Source organism: Ostrea edulis, chromosome 1 (assembly GCF_947568905.1).
Source record: "Ostrea edulis chromosome 1, xbOstEdul1.1, whole genome shotgun sequence".
In the NCBI taxonomy this organism is placed as follows: domain Eukaryota; kingdom Metazoa; phylum Mollusca; class Bivalvia; order Ostreida; family Ostreidae; genus Ostrea; species Ostrea edulis.
Window position 1 is genome coordinate 84,785,602 of NC_079164.1, and position 23,181 is coordinate 84,808,782.

A 23,181-nucleotide genomic window follows, 5' to 3' on the forward strand; every position below is an offset into this window, starting at 1 on the left:
AATCTTGAATTCGTACTTCCGGTAGAAAGCTAAGAGAGTAGTTATTATTTGTGATAATCAAAACTTGATAATCATTAAATTCTTCTTAATGAAAATCATATACGAGAAATAATAGTTTATATAGTTTATATGATTTTAAAGGCAACACTTCGTGAAGATAGATTTTAGATTAATAAATCTGATGAAAGTAAAATAATGAAAACAAGTAAATAACTTCTCCCAAAGGAATGGCTGACAGGGAAACAAATAACACAACTGCATCGGAGAAAGTGGCATTTAACAATATGACAGGTTATTTGCCAACTCACAATGGTGTGAAGATAGACCATAATAAATGCAGATATCCACACTGTATTGTTTGGACACCAATCCCTTGCTTGACGTAAGCAAAGTTGAATGACAATATTATAGGATTAAACATTCTTTTTGAAGAATTTATCGATGTGTAAACTCCGGACATTTTACTCACAAACTGAATAAAAGTGCGAAGCACTTTTATGTTAAGTTTGTGAGTAAAATGTCCGGAGTTTACACATCGTTAAATTCTTCAAAAAGAATGTTTGATTCTTATAATTCCAATTCATTCACTTTATTAACAATTGCAAAAATTTGAATAGTTTCCCCGCACTATGTTATTTGTTTTCAGACGTGTATGAATACATCTCATTTTCGGGTTTATTGATGTATAAACTCTTGTTGAGCTTTATTTTTGTCCAATCAAAACAATTGTAATAAATAACATTGGAATTATTTATATGTAAACACCAGGCCAAGTAGTCCGAAATATCTGACGTTTTCCTGTAGCATCTCATGAGGCTTTTTATTCCTGGCACAGTAAATATCAAAATCATTAAAAAGCCAGGAAAACTTCAGATATTTCGGACTACAGGCGGACTTGTAATTATATAGCATCTAAAGTATAGTACCTTGTACTATTGGTAGTTACACAATAGAAAGTTCACGGATAGTTGTTTTTTTCCCCTCCATTATATACAGTGTCCAAGTATATGTAAACGGAGGACAATCAACTCTTTATCTTATGAATCGTGTTTAAACTTTTCGAGTTACTTTTCGCTGCTATACAGGGTTCGAAATTAACTTTTTCAAGCACTAGTCCGTACGGACTAGTCACTGTTGATGTAATCACTAGTCCGCAAAGCATTTCACTAGTCCGTCCAGTATATCATAAAATGATCTTCGTTTTAATCAAACCAAACACATCACAGTTGCAAACAATTCAATTTCTGACACCTACAGAAGAAAAGGAGACCACCATATTTTATTTCGCATTCAAAATCTTCAGAAGCATACAATATTAACCTCTGAGTTAATCCTTTTATAAACGTCCATAAGTGCGTTTGAGATCGATGTTCCTGTTGTTTTGGTGCTCAGATTTTAGAGTCACAGGAGTTCAAAATTTTATCAATAAAGTCAATAAAATTCACTCGATTGACCAAGTCATGAGCTATAGTGTTATGAACTACTGTGTTAGAGTCGCGAATGACGAGAACATGTGCGCACAAACGTGCATGTTCTCAGACCACACTACTTGCAATTCTTACACCTAGAACACATTCTCGTGATGTGTACTCAGCGTTCGGAATCGGCAGGAATTTGACAATTTGTGCACGTTCGAAGAACGGCGGTCTCGAACGCACTCCATGTGTTTGGAAGATCAGGATGTCATAGTCATGCAAACACTTGACCATGCAGGTAATCAACCATAAGTTCAAACATCTAAGAGGCTCAGACAAATCTTCCTAAAAATCTTTACCAATTGAAGATTGATTTCCGGATTTTCACTAGTCCGTACAGACTAGTGCTATAGAGAGTTCACTAGTCCGATACATTTTTTACTAGTCTCGGACTTACGGACATGAGTTAATTTCGAACCCTGCTATATTGTTTTAAAATACTTTTGGGGGGGAATATTTTAGCAATTTATAAACCATTAGAACTGGGTTTTTTTATAAACCAAGTATTTAAAAGCATTTGCGAGAATGGGAGTCACGCATTTATTTGATACTTGTATATTTATTAAATAAACCTTTAGAACATGACTATGCAGCTTTTAGTTTATATGTTAACATAGATCAAACAATGTACATGTAAATTGCAAACCGACTTGTCCCTGCAAAGATAGCAGAATTTTTTAACTAGTGACATAAGTAGGTGAAATACTACATGTAATAATATTTTGTAATAAATATTAATGATATTCATGATGTAATTTTATAATATAATTTATGTACATTTTATTAACATAGTTAATCAACAGAACTACACTGAGACTCTACAAGTTTGAATCTTAGGTTTGTCATAACAGTAGAAAGTTTCAAATAACAGACAATTTATATGAATGAGAACCATGTCGACAAAAGTAATTTTAGGAACATTTTTATGAATATTATTTTTGAGATCCATTTACATTACACTGGGTTGGGGTAATTAAAAATGTAATGGTAATTAATTTGCAATGAATTACTATAGGAGGCAGGGAAAGTACTCTGTCATTGAACTATGAATGCAGAGCTCCAGATAATATTTTACCACAAAGAGTATTTACTCCCTGATTTTCAAACCAAGGAGTATTTTGCTTTTCAGAAGAAGTCAAAATGTATTTTGTAATTTACTGATTATCTTTGCTGTTTTGCCACTAATACAGAATTGGATCATAATCATGTGACTGAGTGTCTGACATATCAAATTTCAATACCTCAATGATAAATTTAAAAATCCCAATGACAATGAAGAGTTTTCATAAAAAGAACTACAAAGGATTTTACCCCATAAATATACAAGTATCAAATAAATGTGTGACTCCCATTCTCGCAAATGTTTTTAAATACTTATTAAGACAATGCTGCTGGAGCAGCCTTTCAGAGAAACTTTTAATTGAACGGAAAAAGTATTGTTTATCCGGTGACATTTTCTGTACCATGTTTTAGCAGCAAATTGCTGGTGGTAAAACATGGTACAGAAAATGTCACCAGCAATCATATCATTTGTCTACTATTGATAATACAAGGGTTTTTTTTCTTTGATTTCGACCACACACTACCTCTTTAAGAAAAAAAGTATAACAATTAGTCCTATATAGTTGTTTTGAGTTAACTCTTCCAAACTTTCAAAGTTCTGATTGTCATTGAAATATATTTCATAGCGCTAGTTCATCTATGAGCAAGCCCTGGGCTAACCTCAATTCATATGAATAGATAATTCGTATTTATATCATACTACATATATCACATGTACGCATTACTTTGGGGGTGTGAAGCGCATTTAAATTCGCTAATGCGTAATTGTACGCATGATGTTCAACTTACATGCGTATTTGGTAAAATTCAACAAGTATTTACGCTGATACGCACCTTATCTGGAGCTCTGGATGAGAACCATGTCCACAAAAGTAATTTTAGGAACATTTTTATGAACTTTATTTTTGAGATCCATTTACATTACCCTAGGTTGGGGTAATTAAAAATTGAATTTGCAATGAATTACCATAGGAGGCAGGGAAAGTACTCTGTCATTGAACTATTTTCAAGGACACATTAGAGCAATTAATTACTTTTAAAAGGACATGCATGCAATGCTAAGTAATCTTTAATTACTTCAGATCAATGAGTTTGTATTTCATAATCATGATTGTTTATCCACTTCTGATATATGCATGAAAAATTCATCAGTTTTAAAATGTTAATTTGTGATGATGAAAATGCAATCTGACTAAATTACAGACCTATATTATTATATATATATATATAATAATATAGGTTTGTACTTTAGTCAGATTGGATGAAAATGTTTCATGTCATTCTATGACTTTGAAATATCTGAGAGAATTGTAAATCTACTTAAGGCTATGTTAATTAATATATTAGATATAGACTAGAGAATTGTAAATGCTGTGATATTAATACACAATACTATTAAGATTGATTAATGTTCCTCTTCATTGATTTTCTAATTATGACATTATCAATGAGGTAGTTGTGTTTGTTTATTTGGATAATCATTGTGGACAGTTAGAGTCACCTCATCTGTCATAACTCAATGATCACTCTATAATTAGCACCTAGGACCATCAAAAAGGTGTTAGGTAATTTAATGGAATTGAGTTTTGAGGAACCATAGAATAATTGATTTTGATTTGACAAAGAAAATTGTAAATTAAACATGCATGTCTATTAACATAAGGTTGAAAGTGAACTGAAGCTTCAGACACTTGTTAACATAAACAACTGAAACACTGGAAACAAAAAAATTCATACATGTGCATAAATCGGCACTATTTCATTCTTAGAGCATTTATAGTGATTTTTTTCCTACAAGTGTGGAACTGTTGAAATATTGAATACAAATGCACACGCTGAGAATGACATGTCATCACAAAAGCATTAAAAGTCAATCTAATTAAAATTCTATGTTAGATCCGCTCACATACTCCGCTCCACAAACAAGTATGTGAGCGGATCTAACATCTAATTTTAATTAGATTGAGAGTATTTATAGTGATTTTTTTCCTGCACGTGTGGAATTGTTGAAGTATGGAATACAGGTACACAAATGCACACGCAGAGAATGACATGTCATCACAAAGCATTAAAAGTAAAACATTTGATAAGGGGTACTACTAAACAGAGTACACTGGAGTACTTTAGAGTACGCTGGTAAAATTTCATAATTTAATGCAATTTAATTGCTTATTTGTATGTATACCACTAAATAAACATGATTATAAAATTTTTGTATTGCAAACATCAAATAGGGTACCCCATTGCAATATTTCATCAAAAGTATTTGTTATTTAGCGATATTTTGACCGAAAACAACATTCAATTTATTAGAGATTTATGGCATCTTGATACAATTATTAGTATTTTGTTCGGAGAAAGAATTGAGCAATGTGTATGATTGATAGTTACTCGGAATTCATGATCTTTTGATTTGATTTTCCCTTTTGTTGTTGGGGGGGGGGGGGGTATGTCTTTTTAAACCACCACCCCCCATTTTTAATTCATCCATTTATTTTATGTTTTGTTTCTTTGTCCATTGGCCAATTATTGATTCATATCAATTAAATAATCACTGGGTTTTAAAAAACACTCATCCAGTGTTGATTCAGATCAATCAAATAATTGCTGGCCTTTACAAAAACCCATATCTAGTGTTGATTTAAAATGACAGCTGTAATCAACTAATCATCAAAGTAATCTCCCAATTACAGTCATCTTCATAGACATAATTATTTAATTCTTATCTAAATCCAAATAATTATTATTTGATTTCAAGGAATGGACTGTTCAGTTGACAATAAAAAAAACTTTACTTGAATCATGAAAATTTAAATGTAATGCACTAGTATTTTATATAAACATGTAGTTAACTTTAATCAGGATCAAACAGTATAGTGTACTTCTAAATAATTCCTAAAATAATGAAAACAAACACAATATATTCCAGATATATATTTAACATCAGTGATATAACCATCCAATAAATGCTAATTTCATGAAGAATCCTGAGTTGAAATCACTAACAATGGATAATATTGGTGGTAATAATGGTACATTTCTTTATATTTGTTACATATTTCTAATTGCACAAACCTGTAGAAGAACTGACAGAAATTTGGAAGAATATCTGCTTTCTAAAGGCATGACTTCATCATATGTGAAGGCAAATTAAAGTTAAATCAAAATATTGCATATCCTCCAAGATCATGATTAGGATCCTGAGTGAGTGAACATGTTGTAAAGAAAAAATGTAAATGTTAATCTTAAGAATGGTAAATTATAAGGCTCTACAGAATGTATTGTATCAGTCTTATTTATATAGCTTATTATTAGGGGAGTGGGGGTGTTCCTGAATCGTGAATCCCTGGACCCTCAGCTAAGAGGAAGATGCTACAGACACTACCTTGGAAAGACATCTCTACCCAAAAAATAAAATTTCAGCTTCAACATTTTCATAAAATAGGGTACCCCATTTACAGATTTTGAATTTTCAGCAAATTTTAAAAAATACACAGGTAAATTACACAATATAATGATAACCATACATATTGAGATTGGGGTTACCATAAAATTAGACCTTCACTCGATTTTAATTATAATTTTTGTTTCTCTGTAATTAGTATGAACTTTATATCCTTTGAGAGGAATTATCAGATTGATAAAGCTGTTCAATGTTATTCTCATAATTGTAACTGTCATATACCTAAGAGGTAGTGAGTATATTACATACAGTTGTGTATGTTCTATTACATACATGTACACATACCTAGCTAACAGAGGAGGTAAAATAGATCAAAATAAATTTTGCAGAGATTGTCAAATGGATAGTTTGTGGAAAAAGTGGAAACAAATTGCAGAAATATAGTATAAAATTATCTGCACCAGGTCCTTAGGATTCATGATTTTAATTTTTTTTTTTCGCTGTGAAAATTTAGGTGGCTGTTTCCATTTATTGGACATATGGGAATTGCTACGTCAGCAGGAGTCATAAGGGACTTCGCAGGACCATACTATGTTTCGGTAACGTATTACAAGTAATATTTACCAACTTCCCTTCATTGATTGAATAACTTTTCTATTTATCAGTAGACATATTTTGTTTTTTTTATCATTGAAATATCATACAATTTGGCATTTGAGCTTGTCTTCATTAATTCTCTTTATGGGAATGAAATGTCCTACACATTGAAAAGTTTAGATAAAGTAAAAATAAAAATTGTGTTATTTATTAAACACTGAATAATGTCATATTGTAGTTATATATTTATAACCCCCTAAAAGTTTTCTAAGGGGTATTATGGGATCATCTAGTCTGTCCAGCCATCCATCCATATGTGCAATTATGTTCAGGCCATAACTTGATAAAAGGTGGTAAAAATAGATATTCCAAAGGATCACAATATGACCTAGGTATTGGATAAGTCAGTGAAAACAAAATATAAAGTTGTTTTCTGACTATATAAAACAAAGGTTACTTATAAGTTATAATAACCAGAGGATAAGTTATGTTTCTTGAAAAAGGCCATGTGGACATGTTGACGTCCACTGTGATAAAATTGCATCTTATTGTTGAATCAGAGATTTAGAAATCACAGTTCCCACCACAAAGGTTGCTTACACGTGTCACAATCCTAGAACAAAATTATTTTGACAATGTCAAGGCCGCTGGTAGAAAATGGCAAAATTCTTGTCCAGTCCATTGATGTTATGATATTTGCAACAGAGAAATATTATGCACTCCTACTTGACCCAAAGATTGACTAATCATGTGTGACGTGTCTTGACCCTCCAATGGCCCTCCATCAGGGTCATTCATGACAGGTCAAGGTCACATGAATTACAGAATTGTTAACTGATTAATAACTACTGTTTGTGTACTTATTTTAGGTTATTTAAAATAAAAAATAATTTGAGTTGTTTTACTATTTGGAATAATGGTGAATAAGTGCTACTATGTTAATTGATAATGAATAAATGGAGAACTAGTGTGCTAGGATCAGTGACTAAGGTGCTAATTACAATATTATTCCTACTCGAATAAGTACATATGTACAACATAAACTAAAGTATATACAATTTAATTGGATTTGTATGAATGGATTTCAGGTAAGCTGTAGTTTTGATATGCCCTGTTTTGCACAAGCCCCACGGGGTCATTAGTCCTGCTTAGATATGTCTAGCTTGCATCGGTAAGAGAAAAATTCTTGACACTGTAATAAATGTAAGGGAAACTCAGTTTGATGTCATCTCAAAGCATCTGAATAGAATATGTACACTAAAGAACAATTAATATCATTTGGATTACTAATGAAGTGTTGGCCAGTATAAGTTTAAGCATTTTGAAAAGATTATTTTCTCTGTTGAACAGGAAGATGACATGGCGTTTGGCAGACCAACAAAGTGAGTATGCCTACTTTGTTCAAGTTCAGTTTATTCTTTCACACCACCCTATGGTACATGAGGTTCGATATACAATATATACAAATAAAGACAATATATACAATATATACAAATAAAGACAAAATATACAAATAAAGACAATATATACAATATATACAAATAAAGACAATATATACAATTAATATAGGGTTATTGAACTTATATGGGTGAATATTGGCATGAGTTGGCTGTAAAAATGCACGAGCTTGCGAGTGCATTTTGACAACCAACGAGTGCCAATATTCTCCTATATAAGTTCAATAACCCTTTTATTAGGTCACCTGAATTCATTCAGGTGACCTATTGCTATCTGTTTTTGTCCGTCGTCGTGCGTTAACATTTGAACATTTTCAGCTTCTTCTCTGAAACCCCTGAACCAATTTCAACCAATTTTGGCATATAGCATCTGTGGGTGGAGGGGAACAAAAATTGTGAAATTCGTGGTCCCTGCCCCCCTGGGGCCTGAGGGGTGGGGCAAAAACCATCAAAATGAGTGTAATTTTAAAAAATCTTCTTCTTTACTCCTGGACATCAAGAAGCCAAACTGTGGGCATAATTATAATGAGCATTGAGCCCTCTACCAAAATTGTGAAATTCATGGCCCCTGGGGCAGGGGTTCTTGTGTTAGGGTGGGGCTCTATTGGTCATATAGTGAAAATGTAGAAATTCTTTGAAAACCTTCTCTGTCTCTGGGTATTAAGTAGACAAACTAATAGCATGGTAATGATGAGCAAGGATGCCTCTTTATACCCCCCGCAACAAGTTGTGGGGGGGTATACTGGAATCGGGTTGTCCGTCTGTCCGTCCGTCTGTAGACACAATGGTTTCCGGGCTCTAAAGCATTATCCTTTCCACCTACCTTCACCATATCATATATATGGACTACCCATGGGATGAAGATGTTCCCTATCGATTTTGGGGTCAAAAGGTCAAAGGTCAAGCACACTGGACATCGAAGTAGCAATATGGTTTCTGGGCTCTAAAGTGTTATCCTTTCCACCTACAGTCACCATATCATACATATGAACTACCCATAGGATGAAGATGTTCCCTATCGATTTTGGGGTCAAACGGTCAAAGGTCAAGCGCACTGGACATTGAAGTAGCAATATTGTTTCTGGGCTCTAAAGCGTTATCCTTTCCACCTACAGTCACCATATCAAACATATGGACTATCCATGGGATGAAGATGTTCCCTATCGATTTTGGGGGTCAAAAGGTCAAAGGTCACGCGCACTGGACATTGAAGTAGCAATATGGTTTCTGGGCTCTAAAGCGTTATCCTTTCCACCTACAGTCACCATATCATACATATGGACTACCCATGGGATAAAGATGTTCCCTATTGATTTTGGGGTCAAAAGGTCAAAGGTCACGCACACTGGACATTGAAGTAGCAATATGGTTTCCGGGCTCTAAAGCGTTATCCTTTCCACCTACAGTCACCATATCATACATATGGACTACCCATGGGATGAAGATGTTCCCTATAGATTTTGGGGTCAAAAGGTCAAAGGTCATGCGCACTGGACATCGAAGTAGCAACACTCAGAAAAGAGGTAGTTTATACCTATTACCAACACCCTTTGGGAGATTGGGGTAAGCGGGGAGTATTCTTAGTGAGCATTGCTCACAGTACCTCTTGTTAAAAATTGTGAAATTCATGGCCCCTGGATCAGGGGTTCTGGTGCTAGGGTGGGGCTCTATAAGTCATATAATGAAAATGCATTATTTCTTTGGAAATCTTCTTCTTTGTCCTTGGGTATTAAGTAGACAAACCAATAGCATGGTTATGATGAGCAAGGATGCCTCTTTCAAAATTGTGAAATTCATGGCCCCTGGGTCAGGGGTTCTGGTATTAGGGTGGGGCCCTATTGATCATATAGTGAAAATGCATTTTATTTCTTTGAAAATTTTCTCTGCTGCTGGGTATTAAGTAGACAAACTAATAGTATGATAATGATGATCAAGGATGCTTCTTTCAAAACTGAAATTTATGGCCCCTGGGTCAGGGGTTCTGGTGCAAAGACGGGGCTGACCACATAGCTATTCAATGTTTCTTCCATCCAAAAGTAAAATTCTTATATTTAAACACAAACCTAATTCAAACATTGGAAGGTTGTTACATGATACTCAGGTGACCTATAAGGCCCCTGGGCCTCTTGTTATATAGCTAAAGTATTTAGTTGTTGAATTATATCCCTTTTCACTCCAACTACTCCAAAATAGACGAGAATTCATCAATATTGGCAGTGTGCAATAACAGCATGCATTTCCTAACTGTTCAATATTTAACCCGTCATTAATGCATGAAGCAAACTGATTTTGTAAATGGGGACATAATAATTTATGTACAGTAAAACATTTTGCTTAAGTAAATATCAAATACCGGCTCTGTCAGTTTCGGAGAACCGTCGTCTGCCATTTTGGCTTGTTTACGTCGTTACGGTAACGTCAATATTGAACGCTCATATTCGGAATGTTTCGGGCGCATACAATTTACGCAATGCAAAGTTAGCGTTCAATAAATTCTCAGGATATTGAACGCTAACATTCTCTAGATTTTACGCAGATTTTATATTGGACTATTTATTAGCTATATAATAAAGACAATATACAAGGTGCCCATGAAAAGAGCAGAGTGATATTAGGTGATTGAAATGGATTATGGAGGACAGACTTGGTCATGTATTTTAGATATGAAATTACACAATTTGATAAGTACTTTGGAACCAGCAGTTGACAATAATTCAATAATATGTAGTGATTGGTTAATCAGTTCATCTCTAGTCCTATCTGAGATGTGATATGTAGTGAATGGTTAATCAGTACAGCTCCATATTTAGTGATATGTAGTGAATGGTTTACCAATACAACTCTAGACTAGATCTATCCAATTGAGATGGGATATGTTGTAGTTGTTTAATCAGTAAATGCTTCATACAGTATCACCTGTATACAGTCAACTCTCGATAAACCGCCACCTTTTGTTCTTATGAAATTATGGCATTATAACGAATTTGGCGATGAATTGAATTACAGCCATCTTGAAGAAATAGAGTTACCATTCTTTTATATGTAAGAGTTATCTTTCCTCTATTTACAATACTTATGTAAGTGAGCGATCCTTTGCTGCTAAGATGTCGCCCACTGTCCTTCTTTTGATATAGCCTTTTCCCATAAAACAGAAAAATGATTTGCAATATCCTGATGGGTACATTTTTTATGATGTCCTTGGTACGTAATGATTTTCTTTTTCTCATCGAAATTTAACAGGACCCTCTTTCGTGGCGAAGCCATAGTTAAATTGTATAAACAACTTGACTACAGTTCATCTCGAGTATTTTTCTTGTTTATTCAATACAGCAATTACTGGGATCCTTCTGTCCAGGTGTACGCCGGAGATTGATAATGACCAATTTACTGCTTCACTGACCACGTGCACCCGTGGCGGTTTATTGAGATAACTAACACATTGAAATAGACTTTTGTAATGAAAACACTGTGGCAAATGGCGATAGCGAATTTGGCGTTTTAACGACAGGAAAAATGATCCAAGAAAAATGCGGCGTTATAACGAAAATGGCGATGAATTGAGTGGCGATAATTCAAGAGTTACCTGTATGATATTGAGTCCATGTATGATAAAAAAATTAACTGAGGCAGGCTTCTGACAATTAAGTTGATGTTACAGGGGTTTCATCAGTCCTGATTAAGTGTTAAGGGGTTGTAAAAAAGTATTTCTTCATTAGATCTAGCTTCAAACAGTCTTTAATACATTTCAGACAGGTTTCAAAAAGCTATAGAACAAATATTAAAGTGACAGGCCCCTGAACTGTGCTTGGAAGTACAGTGATGAAGTTGAATGAGAGTAGATGCAGAGGTCTGTGTTGTTTACATACTTGGCACCTCTACAGTGTTGAATCATCATCATCATTGGCATTTTTGATTAACATGCAGAATTAGGTGCATCTTCCACAGCAGTGGGCTCCCTTCCAGGTAACTGGCTTGCTGCATGAATGGCAGACCTAACATTTGACTTCCAGGCATCTCTGTCCAATGGTTTAACATCACAAAGTCCCCACTCACGCTGGTCTTTTTCTAACTGTGCTTTCCAGGTCATCTTTGGTCTCCCTGGTTGTCGTCCTCCCTCTTTTTTCATATTGAAGACATTATTGATTGCCCCACTGGATCTAGCAACGTGCCCAAACCAGCGTAGCCTCTTCTCCCGCAGGATAGCGTCGAGGTCATTGATCCCAAGTCATGCCATTAGGTCGCTTGATCTGACACTAGCCATGTCTTCTGGCTTTACCCTGCAAATCTGTCTGACTATGGCTCTGTCATTTTCGTCGTAGGCGAAGGTCTGATTTTGGCAAGGGCCACGTCTCACTTGCATACAGCATCGCGCTACGCACATATGTACTGTACAACCTGCCACGGGTCTTATAGGAAAGATGAAGGGAAGAAAGGACAGGCAGTAGTTCCCTGAATTTATTCCAGGCCGTCTTCACACGAGTGATTGTTGAGAGCACACATCCTCCAGCCACAGACAGCATGTCACCTAAGTACCAGAAGGAAGCTACTACCTCTAGTTTGTCTGTTCCAACTTGAACTTCCTTCTGAGGCCTCCCATCTATTGGTCGAGCAGTTCCCTGGCATCTAGGGCAGTGGTAATTTGGATCCTCTTTCAAGTGCTTAAGGCCGCTGCACTTCTTATGCACCCAGTGCTTACATCCCTTGCAGTGTATACTGTAGCTGCCTACACCGGTACGACACACGGCACATGGGAATTCGCCCGAGCTCTGCAGAAGATCCAAGCCTGTGCCACAGATCATGATCTTGGTTTTCTTGGCATTGACTCTGAGTCCCTTCCTCTCCATTGCCTCCTTTCAGGTCAACAGTCTACTAACACATTCTGCCAAGGAATTTGAAATGATGACAAGGTCATCGGCATAAAGGTCCTCCCAGGGCACTCCTGTTCGAAACTCACGTGACAGGGCCTCAAGGACGATGATAAAGAGCAATGGGCTAAGCAGAGATCCCTGATGTACACCGACCTTCACCTCAAACTCATCGCTGAGACCATCACCAACCTGTACGCAGGTTGAAATAGAGAATAATACATGGCAAAATCTGTATTAAAATCCATATCAACCCGAGACTCCAATATCAACCCGAGAGACATAGGCCCAGGAGCTGATATTGGTCGAGTGTTGATATGGAGTGTGATACAGATTTGGCTATGTATTGTTGTTTTTATCATATATTTGAAAATAGTGAATTTAAGAGCTCATTAAAGGATAAAAGTTAAAAACAATGATTACTGTTTTTGAATGATTTAAGATATTCAATGAATGCAAGTACTAGTATATGACATTAGATAACAATTTAGATAAATTGTTTCAATTCTTTATAGTTTAATATAACTATTTGCTAGAAATTATTGTTACATTTTGACCAACTCTATCAATTTTCAAGTTCTCCCATTCTTCTCGCTAACGATTCCAACTTTCTCTTCCATTACTTTCTTTCTCCCATTACTTTCTTTCTCCATTTGTTTACAAAATTATATCGTCTGCTTCAAGCAGATAAATTCCGAGGTTCTCGGAATGAAAACTACAGTGAAACGTACAATAAGGGGTGAAATAAAGGGTACTGATACAAGGTGTGTGATAAAGGGCGCATTCCTGTGTTCATATCAGAGATGCAAATATATAATAAAAAGCTGTAATGTTTCTCAGTGTTATGATTTAACATTGGTAGTCAATGTATACTAATCAATTTTCTTCTTACTTTCAAAACAATCTGTTATATTTTCTTATTAATCTAGCCATTTTCACATTGAAAACTTCTGTGATTAAATAAATTAAATTGTCGGTAAACTTCAAAGAGATAAACTTACTAAAGTGATTTAAATCATTCTTGGTCCTTCGGAAAGTTAAGGATATGAAAAAACTGCGAATTTAAGTGTGTACCAATAGTCAGAAAGTAGAGTAAGACTTTGAAAACCGCGAGTCTGCCTGCAACACCAGGAGAGGACATGTATGATGTAGCCCTAGACTTATCTTACTGAGACAATGTCACGGCCCTAGACTTATCTTACTGAGACAATGTCACAGCCCTAGACTTATCTTGCTGAGACAATGTCACGGTCCTAGACTTATCTTACTGAGACAAGGACAAGCGTCTTGTCATGGTCCTAGATTCCTTTGAAGTCCTTTAAGGTTCCTGTAAGTCAACTGGCTTTGAAAACATTTCTCATCACTCTGCAACACGTCAGTTCTATGATACAAAGAATGCATGAAAATGTTTTTCGTCATTTCATAAATGCAAAAGCAATCTCTAACTGGCTCATCTTCAATACTGTATCTTCATATGAATAAAACAAGCCCAGTTTTCGCAGATATAGAACAATATACTGGTATGTCAATGTTTCAAGATAGAATTCTTCTTTAAACATTAATGGATTTCATAGGGTGTTAAAACATAGAAGAAATCAAGCCAGTTTGACTTGTGCAGAACTGTTGATATATGCAAGTTGGCCATCAAAGATGTGCAATTCTGATAGTAACATTCAATGAATCCTTTTCTAATGCTGATAGCAAGACACATTGATAACTATACTATGGATTCAAATCCCATTTTTATAAAGTTTACAATGTACCATAACTAAAGCAAACTTATCAACTGATGCAATGTTGTAGTAAAGTTAGAAAATTATGCAAATAAGAGTTATTTCCCTTTGTTTATGAAAACTCCATGAGCATCTATGCTACTTTTAGCTTACACTTAACTGGTGCCATGAATAGAGTCTTTAACTTTCAGCTCAAGTGAGCTTTTCTGATCACCTGTTGTACAATCGTCTGTCTGTAAACTTTTCATACATTCAACTTTTTCTCCAGAAGCATGGGGCCAATTTCAACCAAACTTGGTACAAATCATCCTTAGGTGAAGGGGATTCAAGTTTTTTTAAATGAAGCATCATGCCCCTTCAAAGGGGAGATAATCACAAAAATGCAAACTAGGGTGGGGTCATTTAAAAATCTTTTTCTCAAAAACCGCTGGGCCAGAAAAGCTGAAATTTACATGAAAGCTTCTTGACATAGTGGAGATTAAACTTTGTTAAAGTCATGACCTCTTTTGGTAGGTTGGGGCCACAATAGGGATCAAAGTTTTACACCATTCTCCTCAGACCTCTCTCCTTTTTATCATTTGAGTTCTTTTTGATTAATGATCATGGGTAATTAACAGATTCTTGGTTTTTTTTTAAATATAAAATTCTGTAGACCTGGAAAACATTGAACCAACTGTAGATGAGTTAAAATCAAACTTGGGTGACCAAAAAGGAGTAAGAGGCGTGAAGAAGGAGGGGGGGGGGGATTGCATATTCCTTACATACCAAGTGTGTTAGAACATGGATCCTATTCCATGTCATGGAAAAACTCTTACTGGAGTCTGGTGACTTCAGAGATTTGTAAGGGAAATTTGTTTTAGAGGAGTTTGGAAATGGCACAACTGTATTTCTGCCCATCATTAGATCATCACATATTTTCTACATGTGTCATCATATATCTCTGCAAATGTTGGATAAAATCTAGCTTTTTCTTAATGTACATTGATATAAATCAGGTCAGCTGATCTGAAAGTGATTTTCTCATGAGAATTTGTGTTTCTATTTCCTGTTCATGTTAGCAATACCTGGTCAGGACATTTGCATGGTATCTACTAGTGCAGTGTATTAGTATTTGAAAGCTTCCTCTCAAGAGCAACACAGCTAAATTTGTCAAATTGATATGCACACTATGCAGCTATAGATATGGCCATTCCTAGTGCTACAGTGGAGCCTCGTTAATCTGGACACTTTGGTTCCTAGTAAAATCATCCAGTTAAATGAAGTGATAATTTAATCAAATGTGTTGCAGATTTATTTACAATGTAACACTACAGGCATTGCAGATATGATGTGCAAAACTTGGCAATACAATGTCTCGATCAGCACATGCTATTTAACCAAAATGTCAGATCATAGACAAGTTTGCCAGCTAATTAGGTAGGTGTTAACAGGACACTGATAATCATTTCAGTCAGACAGCATGGCATATACTTTCTTTACATCTTGCTAAAATGGTCCAAGACTGACCTTCCAAAAAAAGAACTGTCAGGATTAATGATACAATTTTCAATACATTTTAGCACTTTGTAGTAAAAACTGACTAACTGAATATGGAACACAAATTTCCAGATTAACGATGTAAAAATTCATCCCCCCCCCCCTCCGAATTGTCTGGAATGTGAGGCATCTGGATTAATGATGGCTGGATTACTGAGGCCCCACTGTATATAGAGATAAAAGAATTAAACTCTTCTCAAGATCAGCAATGCTGCAAAATTTATGAAATTAACATACAAGCAACTTTATTTGGTGTACAGTAAAAGGCAAGATAGCTTGAACGAGCTCTGCGGCATTATATTGGACCCCTGTTTCTGTCTATTCCAGGTATTGGCAGCTGGATCTACTTAATGTTCCTAAGGGCAAGGAGAAGTGGGACAAATCTGTAGCTGAAGCATCGGAGGAATACAAACACCGAATGGTAGTGTCACTCAGTTTATTTAATCCTACTCAAACTCACAAGCTTTCATAGATCTAGTTCAATATCTAAAGTAAAACCCCTACAGGAGTTGGAAGAGAGTCAGTGACCTTGGAGAATGACCTTCATCAGTTATAGGTTAATCCTCAGAGTGAATGCCAATTCCAATAGATACTGGTAATCTCTCAAAATGAGATGATGCTGTTAACAGCAGTTAGATCATGTATCAGGATTCAGTTTGACATTTGAATCTACTACGCGTTTGTAATTTTCTGTGTGGGTCTCTGTGTAGTCGATTACATGGTAATGATAAATGAATGAATGATATAGATGTATTCATATGACAATGGTTTATTTTTAGCTGCATGTTCATGAACTATTGTTAGTTTTTAAAGTGCATGTTTGTAATTTGTTTTTTCATTTCATGCTTGGGCACAAGTTCACCATAGGCTCTTGAAATGCTTGTCCATAAAGGTACACTGCAGTTGATTCAAGAGTTTCACTTTATCAGGGGTGGGTGCAGACTAACGCATCAAGCTCTCTGTATGATATTCATTTTCTGACAAACATTCATGCTGCAATGTAAGATAAAGCGTTTCACTTGCCAGTCACAATTTTAAAAGAATCTCATATAAACAAATGCTATTATTTTAATAATTAAGGAGGAACGCTACACCAGAGAAATTTCATATGGATGAAAAGTGGAGGATATGTGCAACAATAATTTGAAATTGAAAACTTTTTAAGTTTACTTTATTCAGTCAAAAATGCAGTTTTTAAATAGTAGAAAGCAATCTGAAAAGAATTTAAAACCCCTACTGGACTCGAACCCATGATCTACAGTTCAGCAGTCGACATACTAACCTACTGAGCTACTCAATTTGAAATGAATACACAGATATTGCTGATATTTATATTTTCATCTATGTTTTAAAAGGAAATCAGCCATTATGACGATGTAGAATACCGCCTTAATTAAATCAATGTAAGAGTTGTCTCTCTTATTAGAGGAGTGGTACATACTGCATGTAGTATATATTGTGAAGGATGCTGAAAAAAGGTTGATAGTCCACCGTATACTTTGAACTTTTATGACCTTATAGCACTTACAGTGCTACATGTAGGTAGAAATTCTTAGTTCAAGGTCAATTTATCAAAAATTAATTTGCCATGTTGGCATTTTTGTTGAATTTAGATATCAATTAAGTTTTAGATATATTTGGCTTAAAAATAGTATGTTTACTTAATATCAATTTTAACATAAGATTTCCTATCATGATAGAAGAAGTCTGCCCTACCCATTCAGGTTTCCCTAATGAAAAATTCACATTTCTGCTGCTAAAGTGTATATTTTGATTTTATCTGTAATTTACAACATTTTATTTATCCAGGAGGGAAGGGAATACGAAAACCATTAAATTCTACTTTAATTAAAAGTTAGGAAGTAAAATTGGTGATTAATACTTTGATTGCAGCATAAAACCAGCATGGAGCAGCATAATCTTGAATCGGAGAAGAAAATCAGATAATTGTTTTAATTTTTGCCGCTCATAAAATGGCCTTAATTTCTGATTAAAAAAACAGATGCATCTAAATCAGTTAAGATGTTAACATTTTCCAAGGTGTACATGGAACAGGTGCCCATGTACTATTAATTTGGAAGGAATTTAGCTCCTGGTGTGAGACACATTATGTAATGTGAATTCAATATCCCATATTTTGCTCTGGTTGCAAACACTCTCTTAACTGTTCAGGAGTTAGACACAGAAAATATTTTGATTTCAAAGATAAATGTTTATCACTGAAAGTTTATGTTAGTTCAATGAGAGGTAAATTATGCAAGAAGTTTGTCAGCTGATGGCATTATTTATTATAACTAAGATGTACTTCATCACTGACTGAAAGAAATGTATTGCATGATTTTTTACACTGAAATTGTTATAATGATATATTTACATTTCTGATATTTTTACCTTTGATATTTTTCCTTATGAATGTGCTGCAGTTGTGAACAATTGTGTATGAATATTGATAAATATAGGCCATCTATTTTAACAGCTGGGAATTCCAAAAGAAGTGAAATGTAAATATATAGAATAAATTTCATTTTTGGAAATACATTAGGATATGAACTGTGGTGCTTTGTGCCGGCATACTTCTAACATGCTTCGTGAAACATGCTGGTGTGAAGTATCACAGTTCATACCCTCATGTGTTTCTTAAATGACATCAGATATCATACATGTATAAATATCCCAATTGGTATAAAAACTAAATATATTTTAGCTTTATGATAAAGTCTCCAATCCTTACTGAATATTGCTTTTCAAGAACACCAAAGGAAATGACTCAAAGTAAACTACTCTGATCTGAAATTATCTTATCAGTCCATCTTGTATTGTCTTCTGTAGAAATGTACACCAAAAGTGTGTTGATAATCATTAACATGACTGCTGTGGCTTTAAATTCTCATTGATTGAGACAAAATTAATTTAGAGCTGCATATCAAGTCACTAAACTTGTCTAAAATGTTCCTGTAGGGGTTGTGAACAAGTGATTTTGGAGCAAAGTAAAACCTGTTGATGATGCAGAGTCATAATGATAAGACTTTAGTATTGCAGCCACAGCTCTAAATTAATGTGTACTCCTAATTTATGCAATTTCAAAATGATTTTATAAGAAAGGAAGCTGATGAATGCTCGCATGACTCGGGGAAACATTGCTGCCTATATAACACCATCTTCTACGTTTTCTGCTGATTTGATCTACACCATGCCTTTGTTTAGTGCTAATACTGGTGTAGACATTATTTACAAACTATCGTTTTATTAATTTATAAGATCAAAATTAAAAGACATGAAATGTACATGTATATCTAAACTATACAGGTTTAGATATTTTCATGCTGATACATCACCTATTACAAGGTCAGGGGGTCATGCATACTACATTTACATAAAACATCTGTCATACTGTAAATATTCCATGTATTATCCTTTTGTAACAGAGTTGCAGAGTGATTTTGTAATTTGACCATTTGTTGTGTGTTTGTTAGTGCACGAGATTTCAAAAGTCAAATTTCAAGGTCTTACAATCTGATAAACATGTTTTTGTTGTTGGGTGTTGTTGGCTTTTTTTTTTTTACAATCTTATGAACATGTGTTTGTTGGTTTTTGAAAAAATTCTCAGATCATTCCATTCATTATTTTTCAGCATAATCTGTGCTGTGACAATTGTCACTCTCACGTTGCCATGGCTTTGAACTTAATGAACTACAATAATAAGTCCAGCTACAACATGGTGGTTCTGTGTTTTCTGATGTTGATATATGGAAAATATGTCAGGTAATGTTTCTTAACTCTGATGCACCGAAGTGTTCTAATCCCATTCATTTAATTCAATCATTTTACAGCAATGTACTTTGAAGTGAAACAGCATGGCTGTGAACCACCTTGACTTAATTTTTCTGATTGCCAATGATTAACTTAGGATAACTTTTTGCACTGGTTAACAAATTGGAATAATAATAAAGTTTTGGTGATTATAACAGAATAAACATTTTGCATGTACAATATCAATGTGTAGTTTCAAATCATGGAATTTTTTTTTCTTCAACTTTTTAGCTTACCTGACCATACAAGCAATTGAGCGTTTCTGATAAAAATTTGTATGTATGTTTGTCCATCCTAAACTTTCCACATTTTCAACTTCATCTCTCCAATTTATACAAATTTGACACTGGTATCTTTGGTAAAGGAAATTCAAGTTTGTATAAATGAAGGGCTAACCCTTCCAAAGGGAACAAGAAATGGAATGATGGGTTTTAAAAATGTTCTCCAGAACCACTGCGGTCAAAACATTTGTAGGTAGAATATAACTACAATAGGGTTCAAAGTTTTACATAGGAAAATAAGGAGAATTCTTCTTCTCAACTCCCCACCCCCACCCCCCCACCCCCGTACGTCTATTTTAAGCACTAGGAATTCCAAAAGAAATGAAAGTAGATTGTAACGATGAGAAATAAACATCACTTTTGAAAATACATGAGGGTATGAACTGCAACACTTCACGCTGGCAAACTCTTCATAAAGCGCTTAAACACGCCTCATGACATCTTCGATCCGCTCCCGTTTTATGGAGAGGACTGAAAACCATTGGCTAGTGAAGATTCATGGAGTATGCTGGTATAAAACGTTGCAGTTCATGCCCTCACATTTCAATAATGAAATTTGTTTTTTGAATATAATGTCATTTATATTTACCAAACCAGTTATGGCCATTCTGGTCACAGATTGTGATAGATTTTACTTGAATGTGATAAGAATTGGCAGTTTTAAAATTTAGATATTCATACTTTGTAATGGTTGTGATTTTCAGTTTCTGTGGATTCCTGAAGACATGGCTGCCCTTCCTAATCATGGCATCTGTAATAACCATTGTGAGTGTACTCTCTACACATATGTGAGAAGGAGATGGACTCTGTGAATTGTGATAGTAATGTTTTCATTTTCCCCTTGTATATTTCATTGCTCTTAAGTTGTTTTGTGAAAAAGACGAAGAAATCCATTTTCTTCACCCTACTTTGGCGGTAAATCTAGGAGTTGTATAATTTGTAGATGTCATAGTCATTGTTTAAGGCTGATGAACCACCAGAAAGAATCAATAAGGCAAGAATGATGTAACAATTCCACACTTCTAGATATATTTTTTTATTTTAATTATTACCTTGCTGACTTCTTCAATGTTTCAGTAAGACATTCCATACATATCTAAAATATTAAAGTATGTGTTCATTCAGATCTATAGTATATTTCATTATGTAACTTACATAGTTATGCCCCTAACTTACATAGTTATGCCCCCACGACTTAAGTGGAAGCCATATTGTTTTTCTCCTGTTTTGGGTTGTTTTTAACATAACGGTTTGATTTGTTGAAAGCATTAAGTACCTACAATTTTTTCCAACAATTCATTGTAAATGTATATAGATTTGAAAATTCGCATGACTCCCAGGTTTTTTTTATCTTCTACAAATTGAAATTTTAACATGCAAATGTATGGTGAGTTATGGAGGTGAGTAAGTCCTCAGCGGTCCAACAAAACACAGGGCAATATCTTTTTTTCATTCGTCATATAATTTTCACACATGTACTAGAACAAATATACAGACAATTAAAATAATTATATGTTTATCAGATTTGTCGTATTGTGGAGAAATGGAAGTCTTACCCAAGACTGATTATTTTTACTTTTTTTTTGGGGGGGGGGTCTATTTTTCATGTTTACGTTAATGATTTTTAAAACACATTTTAAGGTTTGTGTGATGTCATCCTGAAATACTGTATATTTACATAATTTAGCGGGGTTTCATATTTTAGCGCTTATAGCACTGTCATGTTGACTGGGCGGTATACGCCCACCCAGTAAATCATGATAGCAGTACTAAACCAAGAGCCGCGACTTATAGTTTACGCTAAGATATGATACCCTCTGTTTATGCACCAAGCAGTGCATCAGTTTCAGTCACGCAAATTTTTTGATACGCGAACACAAATACACATACCGTATATCACTTTAATGTGAGCACGAACACGAGTGCATTATTTTTTGCTGTTGTATATAAAATTGTTATTTAGCTATGTTGATAGTAGGCCTACATTGAATTGACAAATACTGTGATTGAATACGTTTTATTTATATTTGAATATTTCATACTAGTATCTACTTTGAAGAAAGCTTGTACAAAATCCATAAACAGGAGTAAGCTACAAAGCTATTAATATTGTATGTTTATTGTTTAGATATACGTTAGCATTGATCAGGATTTATTTGTCCAGTATGAATTGAAGTTATATAAATATTGATAACGAAATGCCTGTTAGCTCTAAAATGTGGAAGTAAAGTTTCTTCTGTTGAAAAAAACTGAAATTACGAAAGAATGTTCTATTGTTTTATTTTCTATCTAGGTATATATATGTTTGTATTTCACACACTGCTGAAATACACAACCAGTGCTACAAAAAACAAATGCAAAAATCGTGAGGTTCATGACATCATTTTTGATATTTCATCTGAAAGATCTTTTTTTTTTTAACTTTATTTATTTTACGACGACTGACATACAAGCTCTACAGCTTGTGTTAATGCTTCTCGTCGGTCGGGATTTGGGCGTGAGTGGTCTTTGATTGTCATTGTCAAGTATTGATGTTGGGTGTTGGCCACTTCTCTGTCTTAGAACAACACTGCTGTGAAAAATTCTGCGAATCCGATGATCGGATTAGCATGAATCATACGAAAACGCGGATGAACAATATTTCTTCCATTTTCCCGCAGCATCTCTTCATTTGAACTGAGTACTTTTCACAACCTGCTATGAACTATTTGTTCGCTATAATAACCTGTGTTTGCTTTTTACTGGTATTAAATTCGGCGTCGTTGAAACTTCAAAGGTAAATAAAATACATCTGCATTTGATATACAAATTATCAGTATATTAGATTGTTTAAATGCAAATCAACTGTATGAAGAGGGTCTTATCATTTCGAATTGCTTCATCATTTTGCTCCGGTTTAACGTCTGCATCTAGTTCGGGTCGCGTGATTGTCAGTATGAATGTGAATTTCTTGGTGGGGGTT

The 23,181-nt window shown here is 34.6% G+C and overlaps 1 protein-coding gene across 1 annotated transcript; it reads left to right on the forward strand.

Annotated features, from left to right (window-relative positions):
• Positions 1 to 15: 15 nt before the first annotated feature.
• LOC125677640 (transmembrane protein 222-like) lies at positions 16 to 22,482 on the forward strand. The gene is made up of 6 exons (XM_048915784.2): positions 16 to 382; positions 6,455 to 6,539; positions 7,888 to 7,919; positions 16,456 to 16,549; positions 19,760 to 19,890; positions 20,924 to 22,482. Exons 1-6 carry the CDS (start codon positions 228 to 230, stop codon positions 21,009 to 21,011), a joined length of 585 nt encoding a protein of 194 aa, XP_048771741.1. The 5' UTR covers positions 16 to 227; the 3' UTR covers positions 21,012 to 22,482.
• Positions 22,483 to 23,181: the final 699 nt, after the last annotated feature.

What these genes read in the sequence shown, in the direction of transcription:
- LOC125677640 (XM_048915784.2), top strand. Translation starts at nt 228, where the DNA reads ATGGCTGACAGGGAAACAAATAACACAACTGCATCGGAGAAAGTGGCA. An exon ending in CAGGACCATACTATGTTTCG is followed by an intron (nt 6,540 to 7,887) that starts GTAACGTATTAC and finishes TCTGTTGAACAG; the next exon opens with GAAGATGACATGGCGTTTGG. An exon ending in ATATATGGAAAATATGTCAG is followed by an intron (nt 19,891 to 20,923) that starts GTAATGTTTCTT and finishes TGTGATTTTCAG; the next exon opens with TTTCTGTGGATTCCTGAAGA.